Raw genomic sequence first — 15,464 nt, forward strand, 5'->3', positions numbered from 1 at the left:
GCCTTTTTAGCACTGTCACTTATAGAGAGGAAAAAAACCCACAATACAGACTTACTGGCTGAATACACTCTTAGCATAGTTTACTGGTCAGTGACACCACAACCAGAGTTCATCTCCCACCAGTACCTGGGGAGATCACCACTGATGAGAGTTTTGCCACATAGAACGGTCTTTACATCAAGCCATATAACCTTGTCTCAGGACTGCAAATTAAATTTTGTCTGCTCTCCCATGGTAATTTTACATTGAAAAGAAGGGAAAGGAAAGAGAGTAGGCTAGTAAGTTTTCTTAATTATTTCAAGCCTGAAAATCTTTAGTCCCCTTTTAAAATTGAAACATGTACTGTGGGAGGAAAGAAGTAAGAGACCCACAAAAGTTCTATCTCAAACAGGGAGTGTTTTGCTTTGACCAGGTAGATGCCCAGACTTGGTTTTTGAATCTAAAAAGAGGCATATAGTTAGCACTATGTCTAGGTTTTTTTATTAGCATTTTTTCTACTGGTGGGAGTCGTCTTCTCTGCGGTCTTAGCTGGCAGAACAAAATACTTGCTTGTCTCCTGCTGCTTCAGTCCTTCTTCTATTTTCCAAAGTACTACACACAAGCTTAAAGAACATGGGAATGAAACACAACTTCACATAGCAGTACAAAGTGTTACCAGCTGGGCACAAAAGGCAATTTGTTAAAGATAAAATATTGCTCCACTGACCACCCAGAGCAGCTAGCACAATTCCTACTGTTTAGGATAACACCCTATGACAGCCTTTCTTATAAAAGCTTCTCATCTTCTCAGTAGTTTGGGTTATTTAATGTTTCTACCAGTTCTCTTAATATAGGCATGAAAAGACCTATCAGATGTACATTGTTTCCTTCAGCCTACCAGTTTAATTTCCTATACATTGGCTCAAATTCAAAATCAGCTCAAGCTCTGAGGCTAGGAACTCTTGAAAGGCGGAATGAACGGGCCAAGTGTCATCTCTTTTATTCATTAGCCACCTAAACATCACACTGCTACAGAAGATAAAAGGAGAGAATGCTGTGAAAGGCTAAGGACAAAATACCTACTGAGAAAGAAACATACAGTAAGAACACTCAATTCAGAAAAAACAAGATGCTATGATGGAGTAGAAATTTTCATCTCAAAAATTTTTATATTTCACTCTGGACTCAATTGCAACTTGCAATACTTCAGCTTGGGTCAGTGCTGTGGTTATATTTAGCATGTCTTTCAGTATGACGATACACCCTATGGTATTAAAATCAGGCTGGAAAGGGATCTTAAGTTACCTAGTCCACTTCCTTCTCTTCCTGTAGATCATGATCAGCTACATCTATATGAATCATGATTAACATTTATCCACAGTTTTCGAAGATCTGGAGTTACAGAGATTCCCCAGTCTTCACAACTAGTCTGCTCTATGGTTTCACATTTTAAAACCCATAAAAAATATGTATTATTGCAATCTTTTATTAAAGATAAGTCCTTTCATCTCATCCCATCTGCTGAAAATACAGATAAAAGACTGAATTGTAACTCTTCATAATAGCTTTTTTACACATTTAAAGACCTGAAGTTTCTCCTCCTCCCTTTTTTCCTTAGACTCATTAGTCCTGACTCTATCTGTTGCCTTTTAAGTTATGTTTGGTAGATGTCTCATTAGTTGTTTTTGTTTGTTTTGTTGTTTGGGTTTTTTGTTTGTTTGTTTTGTGTTTGAGTTTTTTTGGTTGTTTTTTTTTCTTCCCCTGGAACTCTTCCAATGGCTCACTAATTTGCCAAAATTCTCAAAACTGGGTGCAGCATCTACTAGAGGCGTTACGAGTGCTGAGTAAAGAACATGGACTTCATGTTCTACAGCTCAACATCCTATTTCTACAAGCCAATATACTACTGCTCCCCTCCTACTCCCCCTTCATAATTACATCACACTCAAAATAATAAACAGCTTGTGAGCCTCTATAGCTTCTAGATCATCTTCTCAAAAAACTATTAACATTCTCACTGTTTTCATTAGTATTTAACTATTTCCACATATTTACATTAGCTCAAACATGTTCCTATTAAATTGAATTATTTGTTGCCAATTAATTTATCTCATTTTCTAAGATGATGCTGAATTTTAATTCTGCTTTTCAGTTGACAAGAAGCTGGAAAGCATGTCAGTCTTATAAACATATGGTCTATTGCATCATCCCAGTCATTACTCAAAAGCAACACAGCAGTGGAGCCAACAATGAAAGGTTACAATTCTAGCCCAAAAAGCCAGGGTGGAGAAGAAAAAAGCTAATCACTAGGTTATTCTCTGTTAAGGCATTTCCAATTACGTCACAAAACAGGATGCAAGGAAAGAATATCATTTGGATAATATTCAACCACTTACTACCAAGATTAAGGATTTTTAGCTTTTCCAAAGCTGACCTCTGAGGAGGTCAGAAAGAATACTGAGTTGTGGATAAAGGATTTAATTTTTTATAGTCTCCCTGTATAACAGTTTAGTACTTCTAACCAAAACATTTATTTTAAAATAATCAACTGAACATATAGTTGGAGAAAACAAACAGTTTTACGTCACTGTTGATTAGTATGGTATTTGCTATTTGTTGTCTTTTCTTAATCACAGCGGTAGACACAAATGAACAGAAAAATGTTCAGCATAGTAAGTGCTACAGTGCTGAACATTTTTACTACTTCATTAACACTATTTAAAATTACTGGATATTTTAAATGTTTCAGTTGGAAACCTAGCTCAGTTTGGGACATTCTTCAAATTCAACTGAGGAGTTCCACTACTCCATCTGGCTAACCACATCAACAGCACTTAAAGTCCCTAAAACTGTTTTACTCCACCTCTGTAAGACATTCATACATTCTTCAGTCTTCTAGGGTGTGAAAAGGGAGTAAATGTTAAGCCCCAAATGGACTGCAGCTAATGGATTTTCAACATACAAAGTGAGAGATTACTTCAGATTCAGCAAGCATTAAGATATCCTACAGATTTCACTGGCTTTCTGCCTGCTGCAGATCCTTAGCAGTTTGTATTCTGTATTTTAAACAAATTAAAAATGTTCTCTTCTTAATGTCTTTAACAAGTCAAAACACATAATATAAACATAAAAAAAAAGCTATTATACTAATTCACACACCTTTTAAAAGTGCACAAACAGTAAACTTCTTTCTTGGACACACAATACCTAGCACAAATAACTTCCAGGGAGTTTCCAAATTTTCAGTTTGTTTTTCTTGTCAAAGAAAAGTCTAACAAAAATTTTGTACACTAACATGAGAACTCAAAACTACTTTAAAAACAACACTATGCTCACTAAACAACTTTAAAACTCAATTTGTATTTAAAAGCCTTCTCTATTTCTCGTTCTTATAACTCCTGTTGAACAGGTTGTTGGCAAGACTCCTCCTCATGTCAGATTGGAAGACAATCCTGAGAGTATTTCACTTGGCCAGTTTTCTCAGCAGTTGTCACATCATACATGAAATATTAGAGGAGGGGCAAGAGGAGACAATCCATGCTACTCCCTAGTGAACTGTACATCACAAACAACTGGAGAGGGTAATGGTTGTGCGTGGCATGGATAGATGGCATCACCTCCATTTGAATTGAAGCACAGTCTAGCCAGCCTGGAGGCACACAGGAAAATGAGAGAGACCATGTCTTGCTTTTGAGTGTGATAGATTACTGAAACTGTTAAGAACACATAAAAACAGAACAAAACAAAACACCTCCCAAAAAACAACACAAAAAACCCCTAAACTGCTTGCCTGTACACACAATATAGTCTTTGTAAATCACTACATCGCTCAGTAAGAATACAAAAAATAAAACTGCAAAACAAGAGTCATCGAAAGAGTTTTGTTTTTTTTTTTCTCTAACCAACCATTTTCACTACAGATATCCTTAGAAGAAACCATCACCAAAACTACAAACCAATTCCAGTGCAAATGCACAAGCTCAGAATATGGGCTATTTTTGACAAATACAAGAGCAACTGTAAGTACCTTGTAATTCTTCTCCTGTTGCTGTCTTTACAGGGAAAAATTAAAAACATAGAGTTTAAATGAGATGCAAAAACACAGAAAACTAACTCTCTTTTAGATCATGATGAGAATGGTCAAAATATTACTCTGAGAACCTATTCACATAGCTGCCCTGTAATACACTGATTATTTACCTGTGCAGTTTAAGCGGCTCATCAGAACAATTTTACCCCAAGCAGTAATAGGCCAGAAATTCCTAACCATGTTTTCAAATAATTTGCTAGACAGCTTCTATGTTTTAACTCATTCTTCTCTTTGACAAGCTCTCATTATCTTTCTCTACAACTCCCTCCAAGGCCCTAACACTTGTCACTTGCAAATCTTCTTTGAATTCCAAAATAACAGACCCATCTTTCACATAAGAACCATTACTCTTTTGATGCCTATCTTACTTCCACCCATGAGATACTACAGCTGGGTTATCCTTATGGGATAACCCAGTCAGAATCTATGGGTAGAGATGGAAGAGGAAAGGGAACCCTAGCACTAGTAGCATAGATAGCATTGTAGGTTAGTCCTCTTTAAAATGGTCATTTCCATCAGCTCTCACAAAGAAGGTGAACACACTTTCTAACCCACGAAGACCGGACAGTGTCTGTCCTTCACAACAGTAATTGCACGGCAGCCGCCAACCTCAAGGTAATACAAAAAGCAGATGACATGCTTTCAGCAAGTTTGAGAATGACATCAAGAAAAATTCTGTGCATGCGTATAAAACTTTATGGAAAATAAGACTTTATTTTAAAAGTGGGTCAAAGCTTTGAACAACCTGAAGATGACAGGGGACTAAAAGGTTTCAGCTTGGAAAAAACATAATTCCTTCAAGACGTGTTAGATGTAAACAATCATCACTGCTCCACCAGGTTATCAAGATAATTTCTGGATTGCATACAGCTATTTTTCAGAGACTGAATATTTCCATGCATCCTCTCTGGAGGTAGTAAGGACAAATTTTGGGAGCTATCTCACATTATGGGATGAATCATTTGCTGTCAGAACAGAGCAACACCAGGGAAACTTACCTTATCGCTGTCTAGTGTGTTCTGGGAGGTTCGTGAGGCAATTGAAATAGTATCAGGTTGGCTGCTACCATCTCCCTGACTGTCCAGGTCCTCGCCGTCTCTGCAAATAATTCAGGTTTTATTACAATATTAGCATTGTGTCTGCAACGTGTTAGTTCCCTATTGGAACAATAACAAAGGGGCACCTAGACAAAGTTGCAAAGAACACCAGCCAGATAAAACTAACTGATGCAAAACTCAAATATTCAGCACTTAATACTTTTTTTCTAGGTTTTAAGATTCTTTTGCTCAAGGTCTACGTCATGTAGGATTAAGGCAAAAACCAACTAGCCAGAACTATGGCAAGAAACTTGCACAGCCACTTAGCCAAAGCTAACAAGCAGAACACTCAGTCACACATTTTAAGATCTGTGAAAGGAAGCTAAGCAACTGAACAACACATGCAGAACTGTAACAATCTAAAAAGTACAGCTATCTTGTACTGCAGTTCCAAATCCCTTCTGTAATGACTGAATGTACACAAGTCAGGGACTGTTCAGAGCAGAAATCTCAACAAATTCAGCATTGCAGGAAACTGGAAATTAATCACAAGATAAAGCTGGTCGAACTGACTCTTGCTTTTGTCCAATCTGCTCAAAGTCATTAGAAATTCAACACTAAAGAGGAAAGAGTTGTCCAATCTGCTCAAAGTCATTAGAAAGTCAACACTACAGAGGGAAGAGTGCTGTTGTGTACTTAGAGATCACTGATTATTTTACATAGTACTTACCTTCTTCCTTTCTGTTTTGTTGTTGGTGCAGTTTTGGGGATGTGGATCGGCTCTTTCAATGCTCCTTTCAGATGAATGGTCCTTTCTTGTATCACTTCCCGGATGTGTTTGATCCAGTCCTGTTTATTCTCTATACTGGATGCCTTTGATATGCAAAAGAAACAAAATCCCCACAATGGACCCTTATAGCTGAGAAGATACACATATACAGTCAGCTACTAAACACAAAGAAGAAGGTATAAAGAGTAACTCTGTGAATAAATTTTGAAAACTTGAATAGAAAAAAGGAAATGCAAGTTTGTTGTGTTAGTTTTGAATTAGAAACACTATTTTACACTTCTCAACATTATTAGTATTTTTTGTTTAAAAACCATCTTATTTTAGATTCAGGTTGTTCTTTCATAACTTGAAGGGTAAAGCCCTGTATGCATTTCATGCAAGACAGGGAGGATTTACTTAAAGAATTCCAATAATAACACCCTGAACATTGGTATTTTAAAGTCATGCTATATTTTAGGTCAATTCTAACTTAATAATCTAATAACACTAAAAGAAAAATTAACTGATTTTGCAACACATGTACTTCCACACTACTTTTAATGTATTATTACTCTTCCTACTTTTGAAACATACCCAGAAGCAGAAAGCTAATTTAAGGATTGTATTTTAATAACTGCCTGCAACATAGCATCTATGTTTTTGAGCTACCCTGGAAAAGACTTGACATCCAGCTGCCCAAGCTGTAATCTGATTGTTTAATCCTATTTTATCCTGTGCCTGAAATGCTATTAAATATAAGCATTATAAGCAACCTGGTCTAGTGGGAGGTGTCCCTGCCCATGCAGGTGGGTTAGAACTAGATTATCTTTAAGGTCTCTTATAACCCAAACCATCCTATGATTCTATGACAACACTGTATATAACCTTTTTTTTAGATGTGCAAAAATTCCCTACATTTCTTAGTTGCTGTCTCCTGAAAAAATTTATTTCAATTCAATATTACAAATATTTAATACACTATAAACATTTAATTACCAGGGATTCTAAAGGAATGGAGAAAGTTGCAGACACAGATGAACAGTTAGGAAAAATATCTTTGATCTCTTTCACAAACAAAAACATTTAGGAAAAGAAACCAAACACCATGGTTTGTTCAATTTTTCATATAGGTTTTCATGGAATTTACTTACAATACTAATGTCGTAAGGAAGTGCAAAAACAAGCCCCCCCGAAAAATCAACAAAATTGTTTAAAAGCTTCATATACCATACAATTATCTAAACAGCTTATGCTTTAAGCAGAGAAGAGAACAAGAACACCTGAAAGTGACCTTACATAGAGAGCCGTTAAACAGAATTCCTACACTGCTCTACCTGGGAGGATAATTTCAGGATGCAATGCACTGTATGTTAAATTATGGAGTGTTAAGACTGAACAAATTGTATTATTCAGTGATATAACATTTAATTTTTTTGCACTCACTGACTACTGTCACAAAATTAATGTGAGCTGTTCTTAGCCTGTAATTCACTAGAAAAACACAGATTTTAGTGGCAACATGTAAATTTGAGTGGCCATTTTTAAGAGACATTATTAGTAATGACCAAATACATATGTGAAAATATATCAAAGTTTAATGGGAAGATTAACTTTTTTTCAGCTCAACACAGCTAAGAGATACAAAAGAAAAGGTTAAAAGCTGAGACAGTCCTCAGAATACATCAAATTACCCTTTAGTTGCTTGTGGTATTACAAAAAAAGTTCTCCAGTTGAAACTGTAGGTCCCAGGTTATGTATCAGTCACAGGAAAAATGGATTTAGCCATTCTCCTCACTAGGCAGAGAACACTACTGACACCTGTAACTTCCCCAGACACAAAATCTATAGGCGTTGCATGCATTGTGACCCAAAGGCAACCATCTACTTAAACTTGTAGCCCACAGAAAGATGTAAAAATCTTTTGCAGTGTTTTGATTTCTACATAAAAATATGGGCCATGAAAAACAGCATCACCAACAAGCAGCAATGACTTGAGCGTGATATGTGGCACTGATGCCATAATTTGTCTGTGGCATATCAGTTGCCCTGTCAGCTAGTGGCTGAAGTCGTCAAGTTAAAGAAGTACATGAGATCAAACACCTTCCTACTCTGACTGGTGAAAGCAAGTTTGTTTAAGTAGGCCACACAGATTCCCCTTTGCTGTGAAGTCGCAAGAGTTACGATATAAACCACATCCTTTACACACAAAGGAAAACTATGTCAGCAGCTGTCCCTCTCAAAGCAGGAAAAGTCATCACTTGCTGCCTTTCCAACACGTATGAGCAACAGCTACACAACTTAATATAGACTGTACAAGCACATCTACTAGAATTACCTTCAGAACAATTTTGTTGTCTGACGTTGGTGTCCTTCCAACCCATAGAGCAAACTTGCAGGGATCTCCTTCTACGTGTTCTGTAACACCCAGTTCAGAAGTCTGGAATTAATTAAAAATTGTTAGGAAGACATGGCTTTTTTTTTTTTTTCTCAGAAGTCACAAAGGGATGCTAACATTCTATGTAATTAAGCTCTGATGTTTTAAGACAGTTTTAGAAGCTAAAGGTTAACTTGTGTTAGAGAGAATCCTTTATTCTGGTGGCCATGGTGGGGATTCTTCAAAAAGGAAGAACTGCAAGCTAAACAGTTTTTCTTGTAAAGTAACAATAAACAGTAGTATTTATAATCTGAAATACCAAATTGTTTATTTAACATTTTTTAACTTGACAATAAAGTCTTATAACTCTAAAAAAATGGTTGGTAAAAACTAAGTGTTGGTTTCCATCACGAGACAATGACTACTTCTTACTGATTTTTATGTTTTCTCTCAGATAAGATACACTTAAGAATTCTCTTGCTATCTTCTAAAACTCCGATCTCTTTTCTGCCAAATGAACCTTTCCTCATGTGTTTCCTTCCCTCTGAAACAGATTGAATAATTCAGAAATGCAGTTTCCCTGGAGAATTCTGTGGGACAACTACATTAACAGTCAGTCTCTGGGAATGTTCTAATGTCAGACCTAACTAGCTAATTATCATCCAAAACGTTTTCACTTTCCAACTGGAACAACATCTCAATCATGGGAACTGGCTTCCAGTAAACAATTCATATAGGCCCTGCTCTAAAAAAATAAATAAATTACAAACTAAGAAATGTAGCTCAACCTATGGGAACTTTCATTCCAGAAGACAGTTGCTGAGCTATCTTACATTTATAGAAGCTGTGTTTTTCCCCTCACACACATTATTATGAACACATACACTGTTAATTAGAAGAGATGTTGGATACACAGTACCCAAGTAATTTTTTTTCTCCTCTCTCTTGGATGCCAGCTTGTGTTGGTTTTTCCTAAAAATACCCCAATCCAACACATCTGCACTTTCAGCTTTAATATTTAAAGTAGTGAAATACTTAAGTCTTGAAATACTTAAAAGCCTGTGATACATTTTAAAATTGATTCACCAACAACTCCTATGTGTGTTAAAAAGCTTGTAAGATACTTAATCCAACACTACATTAAGTAATTAAGAAGAAAATATACCCTACTGCACTGCCCTCTACAAAGTCTGAATGGGCAAGATCATATAATTTTTAATGTAGCTTATTTTTTAAACCCTAGTAAATTCAGAAGTCCTTCACACTTGTGAATGTTATTTTTACAAGTGACAACTGAGGGACAATGCATTAGAGGTGTGTACAGTAAGGAACAGCAAGGCTGACATATGTTGTTCACCATCCCTTTCAATACTGGCAGACATCAAGTGAAGTTAGTGGAAGGGAGTCTGGTTCAAAACCCAACACAGGGAGGTTGGCCTGTGCCCAATTTGTCATGAGCAATACAACTGCCAAAGGACACTGTAAACGAGGTCCAAGGACAAGCTCGCAGAAGAGAAATTTCTTACAGGTGACTGAGTGCATAGAAACCACATTCAGGTGAGGAAACCCGTGCACTGCCAGTTACTAGTGACTGGTAGAGCATCCTAGCAAAGCAACAGCTGCTTTGCCCCTCCTAGGCATTTGCTTTTGGACACTATCTCTTGTCAGAGGAGTTCATTAACACATTTTTGCACAAATACAGGTCTTGCCATTGAGTATCCTCTGCTGGGGAAATCATGATGGCCATCATGCCCAAAGTAAAGCAAAAGACCTCACTTTTGTATAACAACCTTCCAGAGGCAGGAGACTGAATATAAAAATGTATCTTTAGCTCAAATCAACCTGCATGCTTTCAACATTCATATGAATGCCTTTTTTAAGTATCAGACTGTAAGAACTGCTATAATAGTAAGCTGCACTACATGATTATTTTGCCAAACAGAATATGAAGACAAAGATACTCTGCAAGTTCTTGGGTTCATCAAAGAAAGGTGTGATCAACAGAATAGCTGCTATTTTACCTTCTAGCTTCCTTGAATCAGGAAGGAGAGCAAGTGTTGGAAACAAAGTGACAGAATATGCAAAGTAAGATAGAGAAAAAAGGTTTTTTTGAACCAACCAGCTTTACCAGTTTGGACACAGAGGTGGAAAGGGGGAACAAGTGACAGAAAAGGAGGCTGAAGCAGAGAGAAAAGGCTCAGTATTTATAGCATCTAGACTTAGTCATATATCCCAATAGCATCACTAGAAGAATAATGTCTTGTAGAATGTGATTCTGAGAAGTAAAATAATTTCAAGAACTTGTTCTAAACTGGTCTGGTAGAAAAGCTAATCTAGCCTCTGGCAGAAGCAGAGCAATCCATGGGAGACTGTTGTCTCACTTGGCTACCTAAATTTAGTGTGAACACTACTCTCTCCTAAGTCATTCAATGAGACAGTAAGGGAAGGGAATGCTAATTCCAGGGTCAGATTTTGTAAAGCATACATTCTAGGGATAAGAAAATAGCAGATTTTTTTATTTATTTTTTTTTTTTAATTGGGGAGGAAAAAAATTCCATCTTTATAACCTTTCAGTAGACCGTAAGTGGTATAATTTTATTTACAAAATACTATTGTAAGACTACTAGTCTCAGTAGACATTCTGAAATTAACTTTTCCATAACAAGGTGTTCTTGCCTTTCCAGATCAGTATGTGTAGACTATCCATCAAAATTAATCCTTAACATGGATATCGCTACAACAGTAACAGCACACAAACAAGATGAAGGAAGCTTGTTAACTCCTTCCATGATTTTGTTTTATACAAATAAGCCTTAAAGAACCAGCAATCAAACACACAACACAAAATCAATTCAGCCCAATCTTGATTTTCCTTTGTCCTGACTCACCAAGATTCACATGTAGCCTTCAGTAGTTGCTTTCAGCCTACTCTTTCTCCTCAAAAGCAGCAAATTTACAAGATTCAGTCTACATATTCCAAGGCTGCTCTTCTAGTGCATTACAATAGCTGTTCAAGTTCTCCAGGCACATTTAAATCATCTGAGCTTAGTCACAATCTAATCTAACCTAGACAGTTTTCTAAATATGGTCATTTTTTCTTCAATACTTACAAACAGTTTACTCTTGTAAATGTACTTGCTCCTTCCACTGGAGTCCTTCACTTCTTTACTGAAAACCAAGGACATCTCAAAAAGGAAAAGGTGCCTTTCTCTTCCTTTTCGAATTAGAGTTTTGGGGTCCCACACTTGGAAGGATTCTTGAAGGATGAGCTCTCCCTGAGATTCTATATTTTCATCAAAGCCTAAAAACCCAGGGAGAAGAACAGTTCACCATGCAAAGTTGATAATATGAGGAAATTAAAAAGCACAGCTTCTGTTTATTAAGTGATCTAATTTTTTTCTAAATACAGCTTGAAAAATACGAGATTCCAAGGAAGCAATATTAAAAACACAACTTTATTTCAAGATTGCAATATACTAAATGTAACTGTAGCTCGTCTAAGTTTAAATTTAGACCCACTGTAAATAAGTTTATCAACTCCTCTGGTAATGTTTCACCAATAAACGACAGATCTAAGTCGTATTCTGGTAACCTCTTCCATGATGGAAATTATTTCTCCCATCAGCTTTCTGCCACTGTAGAAAGTGAGCAAGTTGCAAGGACACTGCAACATCACATTATTCTGACATCAGCAAGCTCCCAAATGCCACCTTTTCTGGTGGCACACTTCCCCTACTACGTATGCAATGAGCGTGCAAACATATTCCAATAGAGGATGAATAAAGATGGCAGCTTGGAGCTGTTGCCACATGATCAGCCTGCCACTGAGTCACTCCAACATTCATCCACAATAAAGAAATAGCAGCTGGATTACTTATCTTGACACATAATGTAAAATGAAGATTGATAATATCAACAATTTTACTTCCATTGTAGTGGTACCATGCTCTCTCAGTTTAATACACACCTTTAGAATTGCAGGATAACATAAATTAGTCTACCATACTCTTCTGAGTGGTATTAAGCTGCATTTTAAAACAGATTCTGCTTGCCAATATTCTCAGAACAGAAGAGCACCATCCTCCTCAAGAAAACAGCAGTTCTCACTGTTCTAAACAGGGCAAGAGTATGGGGAGCATCAAAGGCAAGTTGCAGCAGGATGTTCATTCAAAATCCTCCAGAGATATAAAGAGGAAATGTGCTCACTCACTATATTTGTCTAACATGGGATGATTCAACAACACATGCATCATTTGTTATAAAACCAACTTATGTAAAAGATGAGGATATTCTCCAAAGTCACATTCCCCATGTTAAAAGATTATGACCAATGCCAGTCAGCATTTATACTAATACCATCTCGTGAACAAAGCAGTTGGAACTGATCCTGCAAACTGACAAACATTGAAAGGTGATTTTGAGCATTCATGTGACTGAGGATCACATGACAAACCATGAGGAAACTTTATAGTAACTTACACCATACTGGAAATTCCATTATAGGCTCCATTGTACTACTAGAAGGCACAGAGGAGGAATATTGACTAAAAGCACCTATAAATCTTTATTCAGCAAGTGCGAGGTAAGGCGGCTCTGCTTTTATCTCAAAAAATTTAAATGACAAAGAAAACAGTATTATTAGTAATTTAATTGCTAATTGATGGCACCAACATACATGATAACATGCTAGTTACAAAACAGATTTTGGCAGAAAGTTGTTTGAAGCACATAGAAGCACTTGCACCCAACCTCCACTGTGTGCCATGAACATGACTGTGCTGGTCTGGCTAAGGTTCAGCCTAAATTGGCTTATGTCGATATATTTAATTTCAAGCATAAGTCTGTTATGGAACAGGAGGCAACCAGATGTGAAAAATGACAAACTTCTTGGAGATGATTATTTGATACATAAATCAGCAAAATCACATCTAATACACTTACACTCCTCATATATAAAAGCCAAGGATACTGGTTGAAAAATGCAGCTGAAACTGACCATTCACCTATTACATTTCAGGTAAGTAATGTAAAACTGTGTTACCCTACATATTTTTCAAGTCTGCATTGGCAGTGCTATGAGTCAGGAGGAAAGAACATTTTAAAAATTAACGAAGTTGTACCAGTTTTCTGACACAATTAAATTTCCTAAAAAAGTTTTCTAAATATATACTTCCAAATAAAATACGTATAGAATAAAAATACAGGGATAAGACAATGTTCACATTCTTCCAGTCTTTTCAACATGTAATAACCTAAAAAGTTATTAAACAAAGTTAATCTACAGCATACAACTGATCTGGAAAGCCAGTTTGAATACTACCTTCCAGCATGCTGAGGTGCATGGCATCATTGGCTCGCTTTGGCACACTAAGCATCACCTCCAGGCCATCCTTAATCTCACCTTTACCTTCTTCACAGCACGTTAGCAGCTCCTGCAAAAGGAGAGCAGACATGAGTACACTCTATTATGATTTTCTACACTAATACAATAGACAACCAAATACTACTTCAAACAAATGGAGAATCATTTTTGGCACAAAGCATCTTTTTGAACTTTTTACTCTGCCAATGACATGACAGCATACTTTGTATTTATCATCATCAGCCCAAGCTTTTAGTCAGTCACCTCTAATTTAAACAAGATCATCTGGTTAATGTAACTTTCAAAGATTTCTTATTAAGGACAATGCTTTTTCAGATAATCAGAGGCACAGCTATGAGGTGCAGTGCTACATCAAGGCCCAGAACACAGCTGCCAAGTCAAGAAGATGGTGGAAAGCAGGACAGCACAAAAGGACACACCCTCATGTCAGGCTTTGCTCCACTGCACCAAAGACTCACTCTGTACTACTGCTGCTAAGAGGATTTACATTCTTTCAAGTATTCAGTGAATTACTCTGTTCTGTGTGCTCACAATTAAAAAACATCCTACAGACAAAACTTTTGAATACAAACACACATTAACTAATGGACACAAGTTACAGAATGGAATATACTGAAAATTTTTAGTGAATTTAAGGCGATGCAGTTCCCTTCCCATTCAACATTGCACAGATACTAACATAACTGTGCCTGAGCTGATACTCAAATTTCCTCACATCCGTTCAGCATTTGAACAGTATCAAGATAAAACATAGCTTACGTAACCTAGAGGGTATATTACATTCCTTCTATTATTCAAAGAGTCCACTTAATTCACTCCCTCAGGGTTAAATTTCCTTTTCCCTTGTAGAAAGCAAGCCAGGTGATTTCTACAATTATCATCATTACACTATTTTGAGTGCCAATATCACCATCACAGCAAAACTGCATCATTATGCTTAAATTTTGCATTACGACTCCACAAAAAAGTGAGTGTAGCTAAATATCCCCCAGGAGGCAGAAAAGATGAGCAGCTTCAATACCATTGAGAAAAATAAGCAGAACTTCCAGAACTCTAAAATGTTTCAGCTATCATTCAAGTTTTGGGCTCTCCACCTTTTCACGTTTTATGTTGCTCTTCTTAGGAAGGGGTGGGGGTAGGAAGAAGAACCCAGCAGTCACCAAATCCATTTTACTATGCAGTAAAGACATCTGGCTCTGCAAATACTAGTGAAACTCATCTATCCCATCACTTAAAATATGTAGCAGCTAAGGCATATTTACATTTTTAAAAAATAATTGTGAAAATCAATACCCCAAAACTTCTGAAACAGCACAACCTGGAGTATTTCTGTAAGTTATAACTTCATCTAGTTGCACCTTTTTGCAAGAGGAGAACAGACAGTGTGTTTCAGTTAAAAATGCCAGACTTGCTTCCATCCAACTTGACCTGATATAGCCTGCAGTGTTTTTCAGAAATTTTAAAAACAATCATCCATGGAAGTTCTCGAGTAGAAAGGGGAGACACAGATCAGCTACAGTGCTTTTATGGGCAGCTATTACAAAACAAGCAATGTCAACTAACAGAGACCCAACACAGTTCAAGAACACTGCCGCTCAGTCAACAAGACATCTGTCCACTGAGAGAAAGCTTTAACTACAGGTTTTCCAAAATTTTGTTTATTTTAACAGCTACTCTTTACTTGACATTTCCAGGTAACATCACAAGCAACAACTGTTTGTGCAACAGCTCTACAGGTACTCAGTGTATGTGTATAGATATTTACCTATTTAATTGATATTTTATAATATACTTTTTAATATATAAATACATAATTATATAATGTACAGTAC

At 36.7% G+C, this 15,464-nt stretch overlaps 1 protein-coding gene across 1 annotated transcript in view; it reads right to left on the bottom strand.

Annotated features, from left to right (window-relative positions):
- Nucleotides 1–15,464, bottom strand: part of TRIO (trio Rho guanine nucleotide exchange factor) — a 180,804-nt gene that overhangs the window by 69,636 nt on the left and 95,704 nt on the right. The window contains exons 28-32 of the mRNA XM_010005090.1: nucleotides 13,570–13,681; nucleotides 11,360–11,550; nucleotides 8,211–8,312; nucleotides 5,837–5,979; nucleotides 5,068–5,167 (exon numbers count right to left, since the gene is read on the bottom strand). Of these exons, the coding sequence (XP_010003392.1) occupies nucleotides 5,068–5,167; nucleotides 5,837–5,979; nucleotides 8,211–8,312; nucleotides 11,360–11,550; nucleotides 13,570–13,681 (648 nt within the window). The remainder of the gene's footprint in view (nucleotides 1–5,067; nucleotides 5,168–5,836; nucleotides 5,980–8,210; nucleotides 8,313–11,359; nucleotides 11,551–13,569; nucleotides 13,682–15,464) is intronic.

Source organism: Chaetura pelagica, unplaced genomic scaffold, assembly GCF_000747805.2.
Source record: "Chaetura pelagica isolate M959 unplaced genomic scaffold, ChaPel_1.0 scaffold219, whole genome shotgun sequence".
Taxonomy (NCBI): domain Eukaryota; kingdom Metazoa; phylum Chordata; class Aves; order Apodiformes; family Apodidae; genus Chaetura; species Chaetura pelagica.